General features: G+C 36.2%; 1 protein-coding gene across 1 annotated transcript in view; it reads right to left on the minus strand.

Moving 5' to 3' along the window:
- Positions 1 to 21,161, minus strand: part of LOC150081998 (lysosome membrane protein 2-like) — a 283,555-nt gene that overhangs the window by 72,810 nt on the left and 189,584 nt on the right. The window contains exons 8-9 of the mRNA XM_090379893.1: positions 18,187 to 18,362; positions 14,699 to 14,817 (exon numbers count right to left, since the gene is read on the minus strand). Of these exons, the coding sequence (XP_090236019.1) occupies positions 14,699 to 14,817; positions 18,187 to 18,362 (295 nt within the window). The remainder of the gene's footprint in view (positions 1 to 14,698; positions 14,818 to 18,186; positions 18,363 to 21,161) is intronic.

The raw sequence follows: 21,161 nt of genomic DNA on the forward strand, positions 1-21,161 counted from the left end.
TGCTTTAGAAGATGAAATGGAACGTGATGAAGGTGCAATCGGCAGAAACCTGAGAGCTTCAGCTGATCCTTAGTATATACACAACAAAAGAGATATTGGAACTGGAGCTGTCTCTCCAAGATGAGTTGAATGACATCCTCAGAGCGCAAACCCACTCCAAATAATGCCAAACCTCATCTCGAGACCAAAGCAGAAACACCTGGTTAAGAAAATTAAAATGTCTCACTGTTAAAAAAAAATGCTTTGGTGACATTCTTTACAGTAAATGGTTTTCTCTGTTACTGCCATGATATAAATAGCATTTTTTAGGAATAAATTATCAGAAGTACATATTACATTTGAATAGTGCCTCTTCATCAACTCCTCACAGCAAAGTTTGAAAGCTGTTCTCTTGCATAATGTAAACTTAAAGCTATCCATCCCCATTGCCAACTCAATTCAGTTAAGGAGTCAATACTATAGCATGAAAGCACTACTTGAAGCAATTCAATACAGCATTCATAAATGGAATATCTGTGGTGACTTCAAAGGCATTGGTATATTAATGGGCATGCAAGGAGAGTTCAGAAAATATTCTTGTTTTCTGTGTCTATGGAACAGCTGTTCCACAGACACATATCAGCCAGGAATAATTGGTGTGCAGTATGTTCCATTAGTGAATCCAATGATGATTTTCTTTCTAACCACATTAAACTTAGCCTAACAAAGAGTTTTGTGAAAGTAGTGGGTAAGATGAATTAGAAAAAATTTTGTTACTCAAGTGAGAAATTTTGAAAGATCAGGACCATAAAAGTGAGAGGAGAAATCTTTGCAGGGCCTCAAAGGGAGCCTTTTCAGAATGAAAGCTTTGAAAAATGGCTCAATGTATTAGACCTAAAAGCATGGCAGGCTTTCAAATGGCTTGATAGAAACATTTTGGGTAACCACAGGTCTTCTGCACACAATTGTTGTTGTTATTAGATTTGTTGGTGCATCAGCAACTTAGGCTATAATTCTGCACACAAAGATGTAGTTCTGAAACTGCTCAATGCATACAAATAAATAGAATATCATATGTTGCTGAAACTTTATTTCTTGCATTCACATTTAGATTTCTTTCTCAAAGACTTTGGCATAGTGAGTCAAACTGGAATGATTCAATCAAGACATTAAGTTAATGGAAAATTGCTAATTGTTTTTGGAATGAACATATGTTGGCAGACTACTGCTGGATGTTGTACAACAACATTCTGGACAAAGTGTATCAAAAGAAATTATTTTCACAATATTTTTAAATTACAGATATCTTATTTTTTTTACAATAGTGTCCTGTATTATTTTAACTGTGTATAAGCTACAAAAGCAATAAAAAATTTAATTATAACTAGCCTCATGCATTTTGTAATGACATTATCTTAAATAATTTAAATTATGAAAACGCTATTAATGTAAGGCTCTGTGCTGCTCAATTAGCAACATAGAGTTGAACTAGATGTTGAATTAGCTGTCTTATGAGGTTCACTAAGAATACTTTGCAGCTGTTTCAGATGTTATTGAGCCCTCTTAGTGGGTCTTAATGAAATACTAATTTCAGGTCTTGGAATTATTCCCCCCCCCTAGTGAATCTTGATGAATAATCAATTTGCATTTTAGCAATGTTATTCAATTAAAAATGGTATTGGTCATTTTTGGTCAACTCATTGATAATGATCTAATTTCTGAAGTGATCACAAGCCTGTTGCTATCACTGAAGAAAAAAAAGCTTCCCCAAGACATAACATGGTGTTTCTTATCAAATTCACCTGCATTGAAATATAACCCTACTTCCTTTACTTAAAATATTTTAAATTATTTTTAAAACGTGTGTGCACTGGGGTGTTTCTACATCATTGTGTACTCACAACAATCCTTTCAAATAGATGCATTAAAAATTTTTTATACAAATGAAAAAATTGGCACACTTTGTGTGGACAGCAATATTTGGTTACAATATATACAGTATAGCAGGTCAACATTCAAGATAATAGCACTGAAAATAGCAGACAACACCTGGTGATCACTCCAGATACTTGATGTGCCATAATGCAATCAAAGAATAACAAATAAATATCATTTTGTTAGTCACTAATTAGAGAAATTACATTGACAAAGAAGAGTGACCTGCTCTGGATGGCATGTGGGCAGAGGAACTCACATCAAAATTAATATAACAAACATAAATAACAGTGGACTACAAGCATTCAAAGACTTGTATACATAAAATTTACAATTTAAAAATTATGTTATATAATCATAATATAATTTTAAAACTGCACATAATGTAGGAGGCTCACAACTCTAAAATTATAAATAATACAATTCTAAATTAATGTTACGTTTTAAAAGTTACTTGTTATAGAAGTTACTTCTTAACTGGGTATACTTCATACTTCGTACGAAGTATAACTTACGAAGTTATACTTCATAACTGGGTTGTCACTATTGCAGCACCAGGGTACCTGCCCACCCACCGAAGAGAAGCCAACAAGCTTTGAAATGGTGCTGTCTAGGTGGTGATATCCACTGAGAATAAATAACAATAGTCTTCTCCACTGGTGAAGTGTTATTTATTTGAGGTAGTACAATACCATGACAACTCGCTGTGAAGGCAGTCACAATATGAGATATAACCAAAACGATGCCAATTTAATTAATTAATTTAACTACTTTGGTAGATAGCTATGTTAAAATGATGCATTTGCACTAACCTACATATATGCTACTTGTTATATAACATTATGAAATTGTTAATTATTAATGTTATATATCAATGAACAAGATTCATTAGTTAAAGGGCTGTTGTTGTTGTTGTTTTGGGGGCTTTACGGCGCAAGGACAGCAAAGGCCATAATGCGCCTAGTTAAAGGGCATTAATTCATTCCTGTTAGTTGTATACTACTAATAAACCCGTCACCATACATTGTTAGTTTATACATATCAGCCTGAAAAGGGCTGGTATGTAATGTGGAGATTACAAAGTATACTGCATTTTGTGGAATTTTTGATAATCACTTTGAAAGATCCCTAACATGAAATGAGGACTGGTATAAGTGATATACCCTTCATCACTAACTGTAGGTCCTGAAAAGGACCAGTGGATAATTTGGGGATTTCAAGGGATACTGCTTTCTGACCTCCTTTAAAAAATTCCAGAATCAATTGATTCTGTGAATCAACTGCCATCATGCTTCAGAAGTTTTAATTTCAAAGTTCTCCACTTGTTTTTGCAGCCTGAATGTTAACAACTGTGGTGGGATCAATGAAGTTTAAAGTGTGATTCATGATCTTGTTGCTGGATCAGCGGATGAAGAGTAGTCGCATCACAGTGGAAAACCTAGGACATTGGAGTTCATTTTCATGGTTCCATTATGGTATCAGATCATGTCAAAGACTGACTACAGCAGTCCTGTAGTTTCAGCAGATAGGTCAATTTGCAATGGTCTTTCATGTATCATTCATCAATGTGGGTGATTTCACTCAATCCTTACACTGGACAAAACAGCAAAGAAACTTTGCAAATGTAAGTCCACCAAGATTCCATTATTGGTTCTCAGGAAGCCACCTAACAACACATCCTTAGTCTCCGTGAACATCATCTTTTTCACTGAGCACCAAATGATTAGCAATGAAATCCAATAAAAATAGTTTTGATTTTGAATGGCCAAAATGATCAAAATTACTCAGCCAGCTAACTTGATTTTTTTTTTTTTGCACTTTGTTTTTGCATCATTAGCAATGAATAATCAGATACTTATGTCCCCAATGTAACAGCATGACAGTCCACAAAATTACTCAATTCAGGAAAAATGATAGGTTTCATTTTGACTGGAAATAACTTATGCAAAGCCTTAATGAGAGAGAGAGAGAGAGAGAGAGAGAGAGAGAGAGAGAGAGAGAGAGAGAGAGAGAGAGAGAGAGAGAGAGAGAGAGAATCCGATAAGCAAATTATGTGATAGGCCAAAAGTCAAAGAATAAAACCACTAGCTGTGGTGGCTTTATTCTTTGACAAAAACCCACCAGCTGTGGGTTTTTGCAGCATGCTAAATTTCATTGCAAAGATTTCATTACAAGCCTAACAAGATTTTTTGTGAAAAACAATGTGACTTTAAATATTGGCTTGTAGCCGTGAAGGGTATTGTGTACAGCATGTGTGTTTTGTATGCAATAAAGAGTTATTCTTCTTATTTCATCATATAATAATGTGGGAGGATAAAAAGCTGTTATTATTTGTGTTAGGATGTTCAATGTGTTCAATTTGTGAATGGCTCCTTATCTGATTTTTCTATGCCCACATTCTTCAATTCTAAAAAAATAAATGATGAAGATTGAAGTTCATAATTGTATTAAAGGAATAAAAAATTCACACTGACACCCATTCCATTGAATATTTTTATTTTTAATTTAAAAAATTTTTTTTTTTTTTTGGCCTTTTAGCTTGCCCTTTACTGCAACAGACTAAGTAATCTTCCCCAATGCATATCTAATAAAATTGTTTTTTTTTTGTAAGGTTCTAAAAGAGTTCCCATAAGAACTGCTCATGTTGAACCTCATTCAACAAACTTGGACACTGTTCTGTGTGAATGGTTTACTAAAACATTTTGAAGGAATTTTGAAATTAAGTAAAATTTGATAAATCAATATTTAGTGTTTATGAATTTTTACTTAATTTTTAAATTACTATAATTTGAAATTGGCCAGTTAATCATTTCTTTGATAATTATTTTTCTGAATTGACATATGAATTGATTTAATATAGTTATATATTGAACCCCAAGTGCAACTCTCATATATGTTTGGAATTTTTGATTAACTGACATACCATGGGAACCAGATAAAAGTTAACTGTACAATGTTTTCATTACTGTTGTTGTCAGGCCAGACGATATTCTAATAAACTGATGCAATTTTAATAAACTGATGCAGGTGATATAACCTCTATGCACAAGTATGGTGGGTGACCACCCAGGTGTGAACCAACGTAAGCAGGGGTCAAGGTGTGGCGCCCACACCACATGGAGGAATGCCGCCCCTCTATGTTACCAGGCAGTACTAGGTGGTAGATGACTCTCATCAACTGGTGAAATACCACCACTTTGCTTATTGGAGGCTTGAAGTGGTGGAACCCATGTTTAGTCTCTAGAGCTAAGTTCCGGTCAACCCTTCCCTATCTCTTCCATCATGCAGTATGATTGATGACTTTTGAGGTTATGATGATTGTCGTGGCGAGATCCAATATTCCTTACATTTCGAGGGTACAGCTGTAAAACGGTGTTCGCAGGCCGGCTGCTAGTTAGTACACCAGACTGAACCTATTGGTAACTCTCTAGGAAGCTTCTGGATCAGCTAGTGTATAATCTTGCTACCTCTACTCTGCCAGATAGTGACTGGAGGGAGTTCGAGTAGTGTGTATACGGGGAGCATTGTCAAGGCCACGTTATGTCAAGGATCTGGGTATATTCTTACCACATGTACGCCATATCCAAAAATTTCATTACTTCATACAGCATGTCCCACCTACTTTTTCTTATTATTGAATACACCATGAATTGTCAAACTAATAGAGCAAGCTTATCTGCAAAGAGATCTAAACCTCCCAAGGACTTCCTAATTCATTTCACAAATATACGTGGTCTCAATTCTAATCTCAACGATGTCCATTTCCACTTGCAGTCTGCCAAACCCCATGTACTTTTTCTGACAGAATCTCAGTTATCGGTTGATTCATCTACTGCTCATCTCAGATGCCCAACTTATTCGCTGTATGATTCCTTTCGCCTCAAAGGTGGTACTTGTGCATATGTCCGTTCTGATATTCCCTGTCAGAGACTTGGCAATTTGGAATCTCCTCTCTTTGATCTTCTCTGGCTTAAAATCTCTCTACCTCATTGTGTAAAATTCATCTGTTGTCTCTACCATTCTCCCAACTCCACTAATCACTTGGAGCTCTTTGACTTCCTCTCTTTGCAACTTGACTTTCTCCAGTCCAACTTTCCTAACAGTGAAGTAATTTTCCTTGGTGATTTTAATGTTCACAACAGCAGCTGGCTTCCATTTTCTAGTCACACCGACCCAGAAGATCGAGATGCTGAGGCTTTTGCAATTACTAATGACCTAGCACAGATTGTTCACTTACCTACAAGAATACCAGACAATCCTAATCATATAGCCAATACGCTTGACTTTTTTCTCACAAACAACCCTTCTAAGTACACGGTCGAAGTGAGAGGTCCACAACTTGGTGATTGTCTCTTCTCCAATGGAACCATTATGGCTATTCCCAACCACGTGTTGTTTGGCATTACAAGAATGCAAAATGGGATGACCTGCGAGACTTCTTTTCTTCTTTTCCTTGGTCGGAATACTGTTTCAAAACTTCTGATGTAAACGTTTGCTCAGATCGTGTCAGTGAAATTATTCTTGCAGGAATAGAATCCCTTATCTCACACTCCACTTTAAAATCTCGTCCTTTATCTAAACCTTGGTTTTCCAATAAATGTGCTAAGGCTGTCCAAGAGAAGAATGTTGCATATCGTAATTGGCTTGTTTCTAATTCTTCAGTTTCATTTTCTGCCTACACCAAAGCTCGCAACAGTTGTAAAGCAGTTATTAATCAGTCCAAACTAGAGTTTGAACAGGCTAAGAGGTAGAAAACTTGCTTCTTGCCCTAATGGTAGCCGAGCATTCTGGTCTCTTGCCAAAGCTATTGGCTGCAACTTTTGCCCATCTTTGCTCCCACCTCTGTCCAAACCAGATGGTTCTGTTGTCACTTCAGCCAAGGATAAAGCTGACCTGCTAGCATCCCATTTTTCTTCCAGCTCATGTATTAATGATCTTGATAAAACACCTCCCACCATTCCCAACATGCTCCATTCAATGCCTCCTGTGGTCTTCCGTCAAAAGGATATCAGAAGGATTTTAATGAATCTTGATGCTAAGAAAGCTCCAGGTCCTGATGGTATTTCTCCACTTGTTCTCAAAACCTGTGCTCCTGAACTTACTCCTATTCTTTGCCGCCTTTTTTCACTTTCTTATTCCAAAGGTGTTTTTCCTTCTGCTTGGAAATTTGCTCATATCCAGCCAGTTCCTAAAAAGGGTGACAAATCCCTCCCATCCAATTATTGTCCCATTGCAATTACTTCTACTCTTTCTAAAGTAATGGAGAAATCAATTAACCGCCAACTTTTAAACTACCTTGAAACCTTCCGTCTGATCAACGATCACCAGTATGGATTCCATCAGTGTCGATCCACTGGAGATATTCTGGCTTATGTTACTCATTTATGGACTAATTCAATGGAAAGGTTTGGTGAAACACAAGTAGTTGCTCTTGACATCTCAAAGGCTTTTGATCGTGTTTGGCATAAAGGTCTTCTAAACAAGCTTCCATCTTATGGTTTGCCAACTGTTTTTAGTAATTGGTTATCCAGTTTTCTCTCTGATCGCTCACTGAGGGTGATGGTAGATGGCTCTCTGTCTTCTAACTTCTCCACTAATGCCGGTGTCCCCCAAGGTTCAGTTCTTTCCCCCACTCTTTTCCTCTTGTATATCAATGACCTTCTTCCATTGACTGGAAATCCAACTTTCCATTTTGAGAAACCTTGTCCTGCTCAATCAGCTTCAACTTCTCGAAAATCTGCTACCAATTCCTTAAATGCCAATCTTCAGGTAATTCTCCAGTGGGGCAAAGACAACTTAGGTGATTTCAACCCTTCTAAAACTCAGTCTTGTCTTATATCTCGCAAAAAGGATTCTTCTGCTCCTATGCTTATCTTTAGTGACACTCTGATTTCTAGGCAAAATGATATATCTCTTTTGGGGATTACTCTGACTTCTAATCTCTCTCGGCACAAGCACATTACAAATATTGCTTCCTCTGCATCTAAAAAACTTGGTTTTCTCTTTCGCTCTCGACGTTACTTTTCTTCCAAACAGCTGCTCACTCTGTATAAATCGCAAATCCACCCTGCCATGGAATATTGTTCCCACATCTGGGGTGGTGCCCCCAAAACCTCTCTCAGGCTTCTTGATTCCATTCAGAAGAGGGCAGTTAGGTTAATTAATGATTCATCTCTAGCAGACGCACTGTTTCTGCTACATGCCTCTTCTACAGATACTTCCATGGGCACTGTTCTTCTGAATTGGCTTCTACAATTCCTGCTCTCTTTTTCAAAACAGTCCGAACACGTGCCGCCACTAGCCAACATCTATTTACTGTCCAACTTCAAACCCACAGAACCAACTTTTCATCTTCCTCATTTATTCATTCAACTGCCGTTTTCTGGAACAGCCTTCCTTCATACGTATTTCCTGAAAATTACAACCTACAGAAGTTCAAGTCCAATGTCAACAAATATCTTCTTTCGTCTTCTTAACCTCAAACCCAAGCACGGTACTAAGTACTATAGGTTCTAATACCTCTCGTGTTTGGGGTTCACATAAATAAAATTAAAAAAAAAAAGGTGGCAAATACCATAAAAATTTAAAACCAGTGGCATTACCTCACTTGCCCTAAGTCAGAGGTGGGCAATCTGTGGCCCGACGGCCAAGTCTGCTCTGCGAACGTACATGATCCGCCCCACGGTCATTTTCAAAATACATAAAATGAATACCCTGAATGGCTTGAGCAGGCTCGATGCTGATGGAATTATTCCTCTTGCTGAGATTACAAACTTGAAGGGGCATGAATTCAAACTGAGGAAAGACAGTTGCAGAATAGATGTGCTGAAATTTTCCTTTAGCTAGTGGGTAGTTGATTGCTTGAACAAACTAACATCTATAGTTGTGGAAATTGATAGCTTAAATGAATTCAAGGAAGAACTGGACAAACTTTTAGACTGAATGGATGGGTGAAATAGGAAGGGTTTTTTTTTTTTTTTGGCTGGTGCCAGTAGACAACATTTGCGAGTAGAACATTTGCTAGTAGAGATACGGACATAATAATCCCATTATATAAGGCTATTGTTAGACCACACTTGGAATACTGTGTTCAAGTATGGAGACCGCATCTAAAAAAAGATAAAGAGCTTCTTGAAAGGGTCCAGAGACAGGTAACACACCTGGAGATATCAGCAAAAGGACATCCTTATGAGGAAAGACTTTGAATATGTGGGTTGCACAGCTTGGAAACTAGGCACCTTAGAGGAGACTTGATTGAGGTGTTTAGGGCTCTGAGAGGCAAAAGAAAATGAATGAGGATGAAATTTTCACAGTTATAAATGATTCTAGAAGTGTGCCATAGATTCAAGTTATGGGGGTAGATGTTTTGAGTGGATTGTAGGAAGTTTTATTTTAGCCAGCGAGTTATAAATTACTGGAATAAGTTACCTACATGGGTGGTTGAGGCTGACAGCTTGAGGATATTTGAAGGTCAGCTGGATAGTTACCTACAAGAGGAGGGAAGTGCATAGCTTGTGTATTTCCTTTTCTTTTATTATTTATTTTATTTTATTTTATTACAGTAGAGCGGTGATTATCTGAACTAATTGGGACTGGGGGTAGTTCAGACTTCTAATTTGTTTGGATTATCTAACTTATCAAAAACACTGTTCTGGAGAATAAAAAAAAAAGGTTTACTAAGTTTAGAAATAAATACACTAAGTTGTACTTACATATTTTTATTCAAAGGTAACAACACAAATGGAACTTTTATCCATTTTATGGATGAAGGCTTCATCCATAAAATGGATGAAATTTTATGGGAAAACTTCTCATTCACCACTGCTTCAGCAAAAATGAAAAGTTTCATCAAAGTGAACAATAACACATTTGTATAGGCCTTTAATAAAAATAATTACTTATTTTTTTTGCTGCACCATTTTCAAACTGTTTCTTTGCTGTCAGATCTCTCACACTTTTCAGCAAGAGTAATTGAGTCGGAAAGCATTCAGTTTGTTGATTGTTTGTCAATTCAGCATCCAGTTTGTCAATTTTCAGGTATCATTTAATTTTGTTAATTGGTAAGGTAATAAAGGTGTACATTTGTGCTTTATATCTTATGTTTCGAATTATTGATGTTCAGAATTTCGACGCTCTGTTGTATTATTTATTTTATCTCTACTGTATTATATTATTTTACTCCTTTTTTTATTTTTTGGCTGGTGCAGCATAAGCCTTAGGGAAAGTAATTAGTATTAAATGATATAATGTACTAGTTTTAAATTTATATAATGTACTGTTTCAATAAAGTAATTGTATGTACATCTTGACTGACATCGGGAACACTGCTTCAGGTAGCTAGGACTAAGTTTTCTCTGGCCATATCTAATTTATGATATATAATGAATATAATAAATTTGCATTAAAATTAATTACTGTAATAATATAATATAATATACACTGAGCTGCCATCGATAGTGTCATATGTATGTATTGACTATCTAAAGCAGATAGCTAGATATAAAGGGACTGCGTGCATGTGTACACATGCATGCAGTTCAGCAGGGCTAAAGGCTCAACAGTGTGTGATCTAGCATTAGTATTAGTAGAGGCATATGATGCAAGAAAGCAAGCTTATACAGCATCAGCCAAAAAAAAAGAAAAAACCCTTCCCATTTCACCCATCTATTCGTTCCAAATGCTAGTTCTGCCTTAAATTTATTTAAGCTGTCCACTTCTACAATGACAGATGGAAGTTTGTTTCGGAAATCAACCACCCACTGGCTAAAGGCAAATTTCTGCACATCTATTCTACAACTGTCATTCCTCAATTTGAATTTATGTCCGTCTACTCAGGCGATTAATCTGGGTAAGAGGAAGAATCCCATCAGCATTGAGCTTGCCCAAACCATTCAAGGCCTTATACACCTCAATCATATTATATCTGTACTCGTTTCACCACCCTTCTCTGTACTCGTTTCAGCAGCTCTACATCCTTCCTAAAATGTGGCTTCCAGACCTGTATACAGTACTCAAGGTGTGGCCTGACCATTGCCTCATACAAGGATGACATCCATATTCCTGCTAGAAAAAATTCCTGTATATCATTGAAAAGACACCATGGGCACTCATGCAGACTGTCAGCACTACTCAGAAAACTTCATATCTGACTATGCAATTACCCCTAGATCCTTTTCATTCTCTACCACCCTAAGTGTAGTACCACTTGGGTGATACGTTACTAATTTATGATATATAATGAATATAATAAATCTGCATTAAAATTAATTACTGTAATAAATTAATATAATATACACTGAGCTGCCATAGATAGTCTCATATGTATGTATTGACTATCTACAGCAGATAGCTAGATATAATGGGATTGCATGCATGTGCATACATGCATGCAGTTCAGCAAGGCTAAAGCCTCAACAGTGTGTGATCTAGCATTAGTATTAGTAGAGGCATATGATGCAAGAAAGCAAGCTTATACAGCATCAGCCAAAAAAGAAAAAAAAAAAAAACCCCTTCCCATGGTTACTGCTACCCATATGCAGTACTTTACATTTATCAATGTTAAACTTCAGTTGCCACCTCTCAGCCATCTGCTCAACTTTTCCAGATCCTTTTACAGTAACATACTATCATTAGTGTCATGAACAACTTGCCTTTGTATCGTCTGCAAACTTAGACATTAAGCCTGATATACCTTCATCAATATCATTAATAAATACAGAAAACAACAATGGACCCAACACTGAACCCTGGGGGACTCCGCTAATAACATTAGTCCAAGATGAGCAGTGTCCATTTATTACCACTGTGTCTTCTCCCACTCAACCATCTCTTTATTCATAGCAGCAATTTTCCTTCAATACCACACTGCTCCAATTTGTATAGCAGTCTTCCATGTGCAACAGCATAAAAAGCCTTCCTCAGATTGAAGTATATGATATCAAAATTCTTCTTTGCATCCAGTTCCTTTGTGACCACATTATAGTATCCAATCAAATTGGTCAGACAAGACTTCAACTTAACAAACCCATGCTATGTCTGAACTATAACTGAAGTCTTGTCTAGATGATCCTGCAATGCTTCTTTAATGAGTGACTCCATTATTTTCCTCAAACAGAAGTTAAACTAACAGGTCTGTAATTACTTGTGTCACCCTTTGATCCTCCTTTGTGAATTGGGGTCACATTTTCACATCTCCAGTAGATAGGTACCTCCCCTGAGGAGTCCCTCATAATTATGGCTAAGGGTTTGCTTACTTCCTTTGCTGCCTCCTTTAATATAACTGGATAGATGTTATCCATCCCAGGTGCCTTTCTTATGTTTATCTTCGACAGTTTCTGCTCCACTTTGCTCTCAGTTATTACAAAATCTTAAAAGCACCCTATTACAGTTTGATAAACTTCTGGCTTTTTCCTACCTTAATAACTCCTCACGTGTGAATGTAGATGCAAAATACTCATTCAGTTTGCTAGCTACCTGAGCAGGATCATCAATAGTTGACCCATCGATATCAAGTGGACCAATCTGATTCATTCCCTTCCTTCTAAGGTTTACATAAGTAAAGAACTCTTTGCTGTTTTTCTTTGCATCCTTTGCCAAAGATTTCTTGCAATCTGCCTTTTCCTGCCTAACGTTCTTTGTGACTTGATTACAGACCAGCTTATATCTACCATAGACTTCTGAAGTCACCTTTCTTCTCAAAGTCATCTAAGTGACTTTGAGCGTGGTATGATATTCGGCACCAAATGTGCCAGTGCAAATATTATGGACCATTCCATCCAGACATGCGATATTCACACAGAGCAGCATTTAGAATATGCCAAGAATAATTCAGTAACCAGAAAACACTATAAAATGGTGTCCTGGGGCTGGAGAAATTTTGTTAATTTAAGAATCAGACAGAGTGAAAAAAAATCATCCAGCTTAACACTGGTGGTGAATATATATATATCAGAATGCATAATATGTTGGATCCTGTAAACCATCTGTGATGGGGTATAGGAACAGATCACCTCTTTTCAGCTCAACAAGCACTTAAGGATAGAGTGGATACAGGAACACTGACACTGGATATTTCAGGAATGACAAACAGTAGTCTGATCCAATGAATCATGGCTCCAGTTGTCCAATGCTGATGGCAGGACCAGGATATGGCAATAGTAGTATCAATAAAGGAACCCTTGCCATGTGCTGACTTTGCAGGTAGGTGTTGGAAGTTTGATAGTGTAGGAAGTGTCTTGATGGTACATGTTAGGTTCCCTAATACAGGCAGATCAATCTCTGAATGCTAGCCTACTTGACCATTGCTAACAACCAGGTGTAGCTGTTGATGTTCACAGATTATTCATCAGGTAGCAGTTACTTACAGCAGAGTAATATTCCATATTACAAGACATAGATCATTCAGGAATATTTTCAGAAACATGAAGATGACAAGTTTAGCCCTACAAGATGAGATAAAATAACCTGTACATCGCAGGAAACCATGACTGTACAATTTAAGGTAAATGCAGAATACTTATTTAAAATGTACACCAGTCCAAGTAGACTTAAATGTTTGCACATGACAAGCAAGCAATCCTGTAGAATGCTTTTGGCACCTTGTGCAATCTTGTCATGATGACCTATGGTTGTTCTGAGAGCTAATGAGATGTTACTCACTAAAAGCTGTTGTATCTAATAAACCAGTCACTCAGTGTATAATTTAATTAATAATATAAAATTTATAATAGTTAAATGTAGAGCACTCAGCAAGGCACAGAACTTGCAGAGTAATTGCAAATTTATTGCTTTTCTTTTTTTTTTTTTAATTTTCAAAAAAGTGCCAGATTTATGAGGTTTTGCTGCAACTTATATTCAATTTTATTTTTAATTAATAATTAAAAATAATTTTTAATTATTAAAGGGTAAATTTAATACCCTTTAAATTAAAAATAAAATTCAATTTTATTTTTAATTTAAAGGGGTAATATGTTTGAGAAGCATTACTTCTTTATGGGCAATGTTTCTCATTTGAGAAACATTAATGGGTGAAATGGGAAGGGTTATTTTTTTGGCTGATGCTATATAAGCTTGCTTCCTTGCATTTTCTCATTTATTCTATTCTGAAGCCTTACCTTAGAGGTAAACTTCAGAATAGAATAAATGAGAGAATGCTTCTGAAAGCTTATTACTGAAGGTCTTCTGTGTCTTCTTCCATAACTCATTTGCTATTAGAACACGAGCAGGAGACAGACTGTCTTAATAGCAGGCATGACATGACATGGCACACATCACCTCATAAACTCATCTTTTACTCTCTCCAATAATAACCTTCCTTTAATGTGAGCCCCTCAGAATATAAATGAATGAAAGTCTGCCACTAGAGCGGCCCTCCATTTAAGAAAAATTTTCCTATGAAGCTAGTGCAGGAAGCTGTGTGTTCTCCGCTGGTTGCATTTTTGCTGCACATAAATAGAAATTTATTAGTGCTGACCAAATGATTTTAAAATATTTCAAAAGAATTGAACATGGAGATTTTTGAAAAGGAAGTTTTTTAATAAGCATGTGTTAATTGTTTTGGTGATACAATATTTTTTTTTTAAAGCAGTACCTGCTGATGGGTTAAAACAGCTGTGACCATATTAATTTAATCACAAGATCAGCCAGTTTTTAAAGTTCATGAAGTTTCCCTAAATATTTTAATACTAAAAATATATGGATACTTTCTTTACAAAGTGTAAACAATTAATAAGTACTAATTCTTAAGAATTTTTAATATGATTAAAAACCACATATTTACACTTACTGGCTCAATATCAGCAAAAGTCTGATGGATTGTTTTATTAGGGCTCAAACCTTCTACATTTTTAACAAGAGAGTCTTCACCCTGAAAAAAGTGAGGGGCAGAAAGCACAATAGGTAATCCTAAAAAAAAAAAAAAAAAAAAATACATTACTGAGGTGACATGGTCAAATCAAAGCAAGTTATTTAAAACAATTAGAAGTTGAAGAAGTTGATAGCTTAAATAGATTCAAGGCAGAACTAGACAAACGTTTAGAGTGAGTGGATGGGTGAAATGAGAAGGGGTTTTTTATGGCTGATGCTATATAAGCTTGCTTTCTTGCATAATGTGCCTTTACTAATGTTAATGCTAAAACAATTAAATGTCCTTTGATGAGAAAATTATGAATGTCATCCCAAAAGCAATGCACAAAAACAGTTAATTTAAGATGAATTAAATTTTATAACATAATTTACATTTAATACCCTCAATGTAATCTCCTTCAAGCATATTATGACTGCTTCCCACTCTTAGGGCAATTTTTGAATGCTGTTTAACTGTCCGCTGAAGTTAAGTTGTCTGATATATTGGGTCATAGCTGCACTTGATGCTTCTTAAAACAGAAAATCTTTGTCCAGACAATGGTTCCTCAAGTTTGGAGAACAGATCATAATCACAAGGACTCATATCAGGACTATAAAGGGTGGGGGGTGATGCAGTGCTTTCCACTTGTAATTCACTTGAAAAAAAAATGCAGAAATTGTGATATGAAACCTTGCATTGTCATCAGGTATGAGAACACCACCTTCCAATGTCTAGCTACTTCTGATGAATTTTTGGGCATAATTTCTGACAAAGAAATGCTGCATGGTAGTTTCCAGTTACTGATCTCCTAAGTTGCACATGATCAGCAGTAATAATGCTTCTGTAATCATAGGCTATGATGACATTTGTTTCACCTTTGATTGTTGTTGGCAACATTTAGAAGGGCATGGCAAAGCTAAATGCTTCCACTGAGCTGACTGCAACTTCAGTTCAGGTTGTGAGTAACTGCACTGCAATTTCTTCATGCTTTACTCGTTATTTATCTGATAGCAAATGTGGGATCCATTGGGCAGCAACCTCTTCTTTTTGTAATGCCTCAGTTAAAATTTGGTGAACAGATGATTTTGGCATTCCAGATTCATTACTATTTCTTCGTAGGTCATATACATCTGTCCTCCTCTTCCAAAATGGTGGTCATAATGACTGCCAATGTGCTGTCTGTTGAGACAGATGTAAAATAGTTCTAAAATCTACTGTGGACTCACGACACTCTTCCTGTAATGATTCATAAATTTGTGTTGGCATTCAACTAAGTAAAGTTTCAATTTTAATAAAAGATCCTTGATCTGAAACTGGAATCTGTTCTGAATCAAGATCACTATTCATTTTTAAAAGCCTCTATGTTACAAACATTCAATGTAGGAACTCTGTTTCAAGCACACTAATGTTGAGATTAAGCTTCAAATTAGTATCCTGATAATTTTGTCAGTTGTGTAGGCATATAAAGTGAGGAGCATGTGTGCAGCATGCATTACTTTTTGGATAACTCACATAGATAACATACGTGGGAGTATTGAAAAGTTCATAGCCCTACTATGAAGCAGTGGACTCACACCAGCGGTTGTGCACTAGTTTTCAGTATAGTCTCCTTGGAGTTGTACACACATTTAAGTGATGATGCAATGCGGTTACCCTCCCCTTTTACAGAAAGATTTGCCAAGACCTGAAAAAATGCTTCCACAGCTGATATAATTTCATCATTTGTTTTTAATTTTCCCTCAACTAAGTGAAATTTAAGTTTGGTAAAGAAACAAAGTCTGATGGGGCCAGATATGTTGAATTACATGGATATGGCAGCAATTTATAACCACACTGATGAATTTCAGTCACTCTGATTGCTGAATGTGTGAGTGGGAGAACTTTTTTTGGCAAAATAAGACAACTTTTATTAGCATTTTCTTTTAGACTTGACAGCATCTAATAATTGATGTAAGAGGCTAGCATAGTATACTCTTATTACAGTATACACCTGTTGAAATAGAGTCCCTCATCATTATTCCTTTGGAATCTAAAAATATTGGCAGGAAGTGTCACCTTTCCAGCTGATGGAAGTGATTTGCCATCTTTTGGTATAGTAAACTTGGATGTTTCCACTGCTTGGGCTCCTGCTTTGATTTAAGCTAATAGTGAAAGATCCATGTCTCATTTATGATTAAAAATCTTGACAAAAGATTTTATGGATCTGCTTTATAATGCATCAAACAATCTGAGGAAGTCTTGCACTGAACAAGTTTGGTAAATCTTTGATAAACTTAGTTGCCTTCAAAATGTTTAGCACATATTCATGAGATGCTACAGACTGCACTAATTTGCTGATTGATAATTAATATCACCGTATTGCAATGTTTTCTCGGCAATTAGCTTTTGCCAGTTGCCCACTTCAAGAGTCAACAAGATGTAATAAAGTTATCAATCTATATTTCTGCATTTGTTTGTTTATGCAAGGAGAAAATAGCAAAATAAGATTATATTCTTAATTCTATTGTCATTATTTCTATATGAAGCTATAAAGTTTTCACTATCCCCTCAAAACAAAAACCATGCCATGGCTTATGAGGGGATAGTGAAACTGGTTTATGAGGGGGATAGTGAAACTCTACATAAAGTGTAGAGTATGTATAGTTAGTTATACATACTCTACACTTTAGGTATATTATGGCATGGTTTATATGTATAATGTGTAGTTACCAGTGTGTGTGTGTGTGTGGGTGGGTTTAAGCAGCAATAAAATAATTTTTAATAAAGTACAAGATGCTGCCTAAAATCAAACATTTGCTGTAGTTTGTTTCCCTGTGCAGCATGTTATGTTTGGTGAAGATGTGTAAAGTGTGGTTTGCAATTTTTTTTAAATGGGCAATTTCAAAAAGGAAAAGGTTTACTTCAAGTCTGTTTCAAGTCTTGTAATACAGCTTTAGAAACTTGACATATTATGAATAGCCTTTGCAGAAGATGCTTTATCAAAAGCATAAGCATAAGCATTCAGGTAGCTTTCAAGATTCAACCTGCTCACACTGCCCGGTGTGAGCAAGCTGACTATTTTTGGTCAGGAGCCAAATGTCTGGTGGTTCCCAACTGCTCATGCTACAAACCTTACTCCCTGTGACTTCTTATTTTCAAAGAAAAGAAAAGAAACTAAAGTTGCACAACAGGGAATCAATACTATCTTGGAAATTTAGAAAAACCACAGGTGATATATGACAGTATTAAGAAAAAAGAATTTCAGACTTATTATCAATGATGGCAGAATTGCCAGGCTTGTTGTATTAAACTCCAAGAGGAGTACTTTGAAAGGAACATGATGCAAAATTAAGTAAGTTAAACAAATCTTTGTTTTCAAAAACATTCTCAGAGCTTTTGGGTAGCACCTCCAATAACAATAAATAATATGAAAAATTAAAATATTCTACCTTTTTTGCAGGGTGCCAAATTCATAATTCCTGCTAAATGTGAAAGTTCTTCAGGATAGAAACAAGTATTCTCAGGGTTATCTTCAGGTTTTGCAAACAGTTCATCTGAAGTAACAAAGTGATAAGCTGGGATGCCATTAATATCAACATCTTTCTCATACGTAAGGAAAACAGACCTAGGAGAAAACATGTATGGTGATTATAAAGAAACTGACCACTTCAAAATGCAATATTTTGAAAATGGTTGGCTGTAATCTTTTGCAATTTTGTATGCAGGTTACTGAAATTATAAATTGTAGAAAGCAGAAGTTTTTTGTTTTCAATTAGCTACACCTGATGCAAACAAGTGCTAAAGACTATCGTTGCTGAAATTCATCATGCATGCTGTAATCAAGAAAGTATTGTGGACACAAGAGAAGGCTTGAAGATATTTCCCCAATAAGCTGAAAAGAATATGAAGCCAAAGATGAAAATAAATAAAATTAAAAAAAATAAATAAATAAAAAAAAAATAAAAATAATAAAAAAAAAAATATATATATATATAAATCCCTCCCCAACCAGATCCATCCTTGATAACGAACCTGTATATTTTCAATATAACGCTGTAATTGAGATAACTACCCCTCCCTAAAGTCATTTCAAATGCATATTCTTGCATTTTATCCTTCTGCATAATCTGTAAACAGAACAATTTTTATATGTTCATAATTCTTAGTTGTAACCTAACTGCATTTGAGTGGACTGTGGTTCAAGCCCATATGACTGTTGAATATGGTTAATGACTATTCATTGTCAAATAACTATAGCCTCTTTTAATTTAATCGTTATGCTAGAGTATAAACAAGTAAAGAATATTTTTTTCTTAATTCCTGGACTCCTACAACAGACATAATGTACCTTTTCAATTGTTATTTATAGGCTATGGTACATTCAATAAAGATTTATTTATTCATTTATTTATATGTTACTAATTCCTCCCCAAGATTGAATCTGCCATGTTCACTTTGCACTCTGTCTCTTCCTCTATAGATAATGAATCCTGGAAGATTCCACTCTTATTGGCAATCAAAAATTTCAGTAGAGACAATTCCTATATGGCTGTTGGGAAAACAATGCACAAAGCTAAAATCACTAGACCATTAGTTTATGCATCATCAGTCAAAAAAAAAAAAAAAAACGCACAACCACTACTCCCATTTCACCCCTCCATTCGATCCAAATACTTGTCCAGCTCAGCCTTAAATTTATTTAGGCTATCAACTTCCACAATAAAGGATGGAAGTCTGTTCCACCAACCAACTACCCGCTGGCTAAACACAAACTTCCGCACATCTATCCTACATCTGTCTTTGCTCAATTTGAATTTATGCCCTCTCAGGTGATTACTCTGAGCAAGAGGAAGAATCCCATCAGCATTGAGCATGCTCAAACCATTTAAGGCTTTATACACCTCAGTCACATCACCTCGAAAGTCACATCACAAAGTAATTTGCAAAACTTAAGCCTTTCTTCATAAGAGCAACCCTTTGTTCCATTCACTAATCTTTTTTGCCCTTCTCTGTACTAGTTCCAGCAGCTTTACATCCTTCTTGAAATGAGGCCTCCAGACCTGTATACAGTACTCAAGGTGTGGCCTGACCATTGCCTTATACAAGGGGATAATCACCTACTTATCCCTGCTAGAAAAATTCCTGTATATCATTGACAAGACACCATGAGCTACTCTTGCAGACCATCTGCACTGCTCAGAAAACTTCATATCTATCTGCACAATCACCTCCAGGTCCTTTTCGTTCTCTACCACTGTCAGTGTAGTACCACAGAGTTGATATGTTACTCTGGGGTTACTGCTTCCCATATGTAGTACTTCACATTTGTCAATGTTAAACTTCATTTGCCACCTCTCAGCCCATCTGCTCAACTTTTCTAGATCCTGTTAGAGCAGCGTACTGTCATTAGTGTCCCTAACAACCCTACTAACCTTCGTATTGTCCACAAACTTGGACATTAAGCTTGATATACCATCATCAATATCATTTATAAATATAGAACATAACAATGGACCCAACACTGAACCTTCAAGTACTCTACTAATAACATTAGTCCACAATGAGCAGTGTCCACTGATTACCACTCTCCGTCTTCTCCTGCTCAACCATCCCTTTATCCATAGCAGGGATTTGCCTCCAATGCCACACTGCTCCAATTTGTTCAGCAGTCTTCCATGTGCAACAGTATCAAAAGCCTTTCTAAGATCCAAATACATGACATCAAAGTTATTCCCTGCATCCAGTTCATATGTGATCACATCATAGTATCCAATCAAATTGATCAGGCAAGGCTTACCCTTAACAAAACCAGGCTGTGTCCAAACTATAACTGAAGTCTTGTCTAGATGATCCTGCAGTGCTTCTTTAACCAGTGCCTCCATTAATTTTCCTAGAACAGAAGTTAAACTAACAGGTCTATAATTATTTGTGTTGCCCTTTGATCCTCCTTTGTGAACTGGAGTCACATTTGCACATTTCCAGTCCATGGGTACCTCCCCTGAATCCAGAGAAGCTCTCATAATTATGGATAAGGGTTTGCTTACTTCCTTTGCCGCCTCCTTTAATATAACTGGATAGATCCCATCCACCCGAGGTGCCTTCTTTATGTTTATCTTCAACAATTTTACCTCCACTTTCCTCTCAGTTATTACAAAATCATATAGCTCACTGCCAGAGTTTAGTTCACCTCTGGCATTCCCCTCCCTGCATAACTCCGCACGTGTGAATGTAGATGCAAAATACTCATTTAGTTTGTTAGTCACCTGAGCAGGATCATCAACAGTTGAATCATCAATATCCAGTGGACCGATTTGATTCATTCCTTTCCTTCTTCAGTATACATAAGTAAAAAACTCTTTGCTGTTTTTCTTTGCATCCTTTGCTAAATATTTCTCATAATCTGCCTTTGACTGCCTAATCTCCT

This window comes from Mastigoproctus giganteus, chromosome 8 (genome assembly GCF_048544385.1).
Source record: "Mastigoproctus giganteus isolate SK-2022 chromosome 8, ASM4854438v1, whole genome shotgun sequence".
Classification (NCBI taxonomy): domain Eukaryota; kingdom Metazoa; phylum Arthropoda; class Arachnida; order Uropygi; family Thelyphonidae; genus Mastigoproctus; species Mastigoproctus giganteus.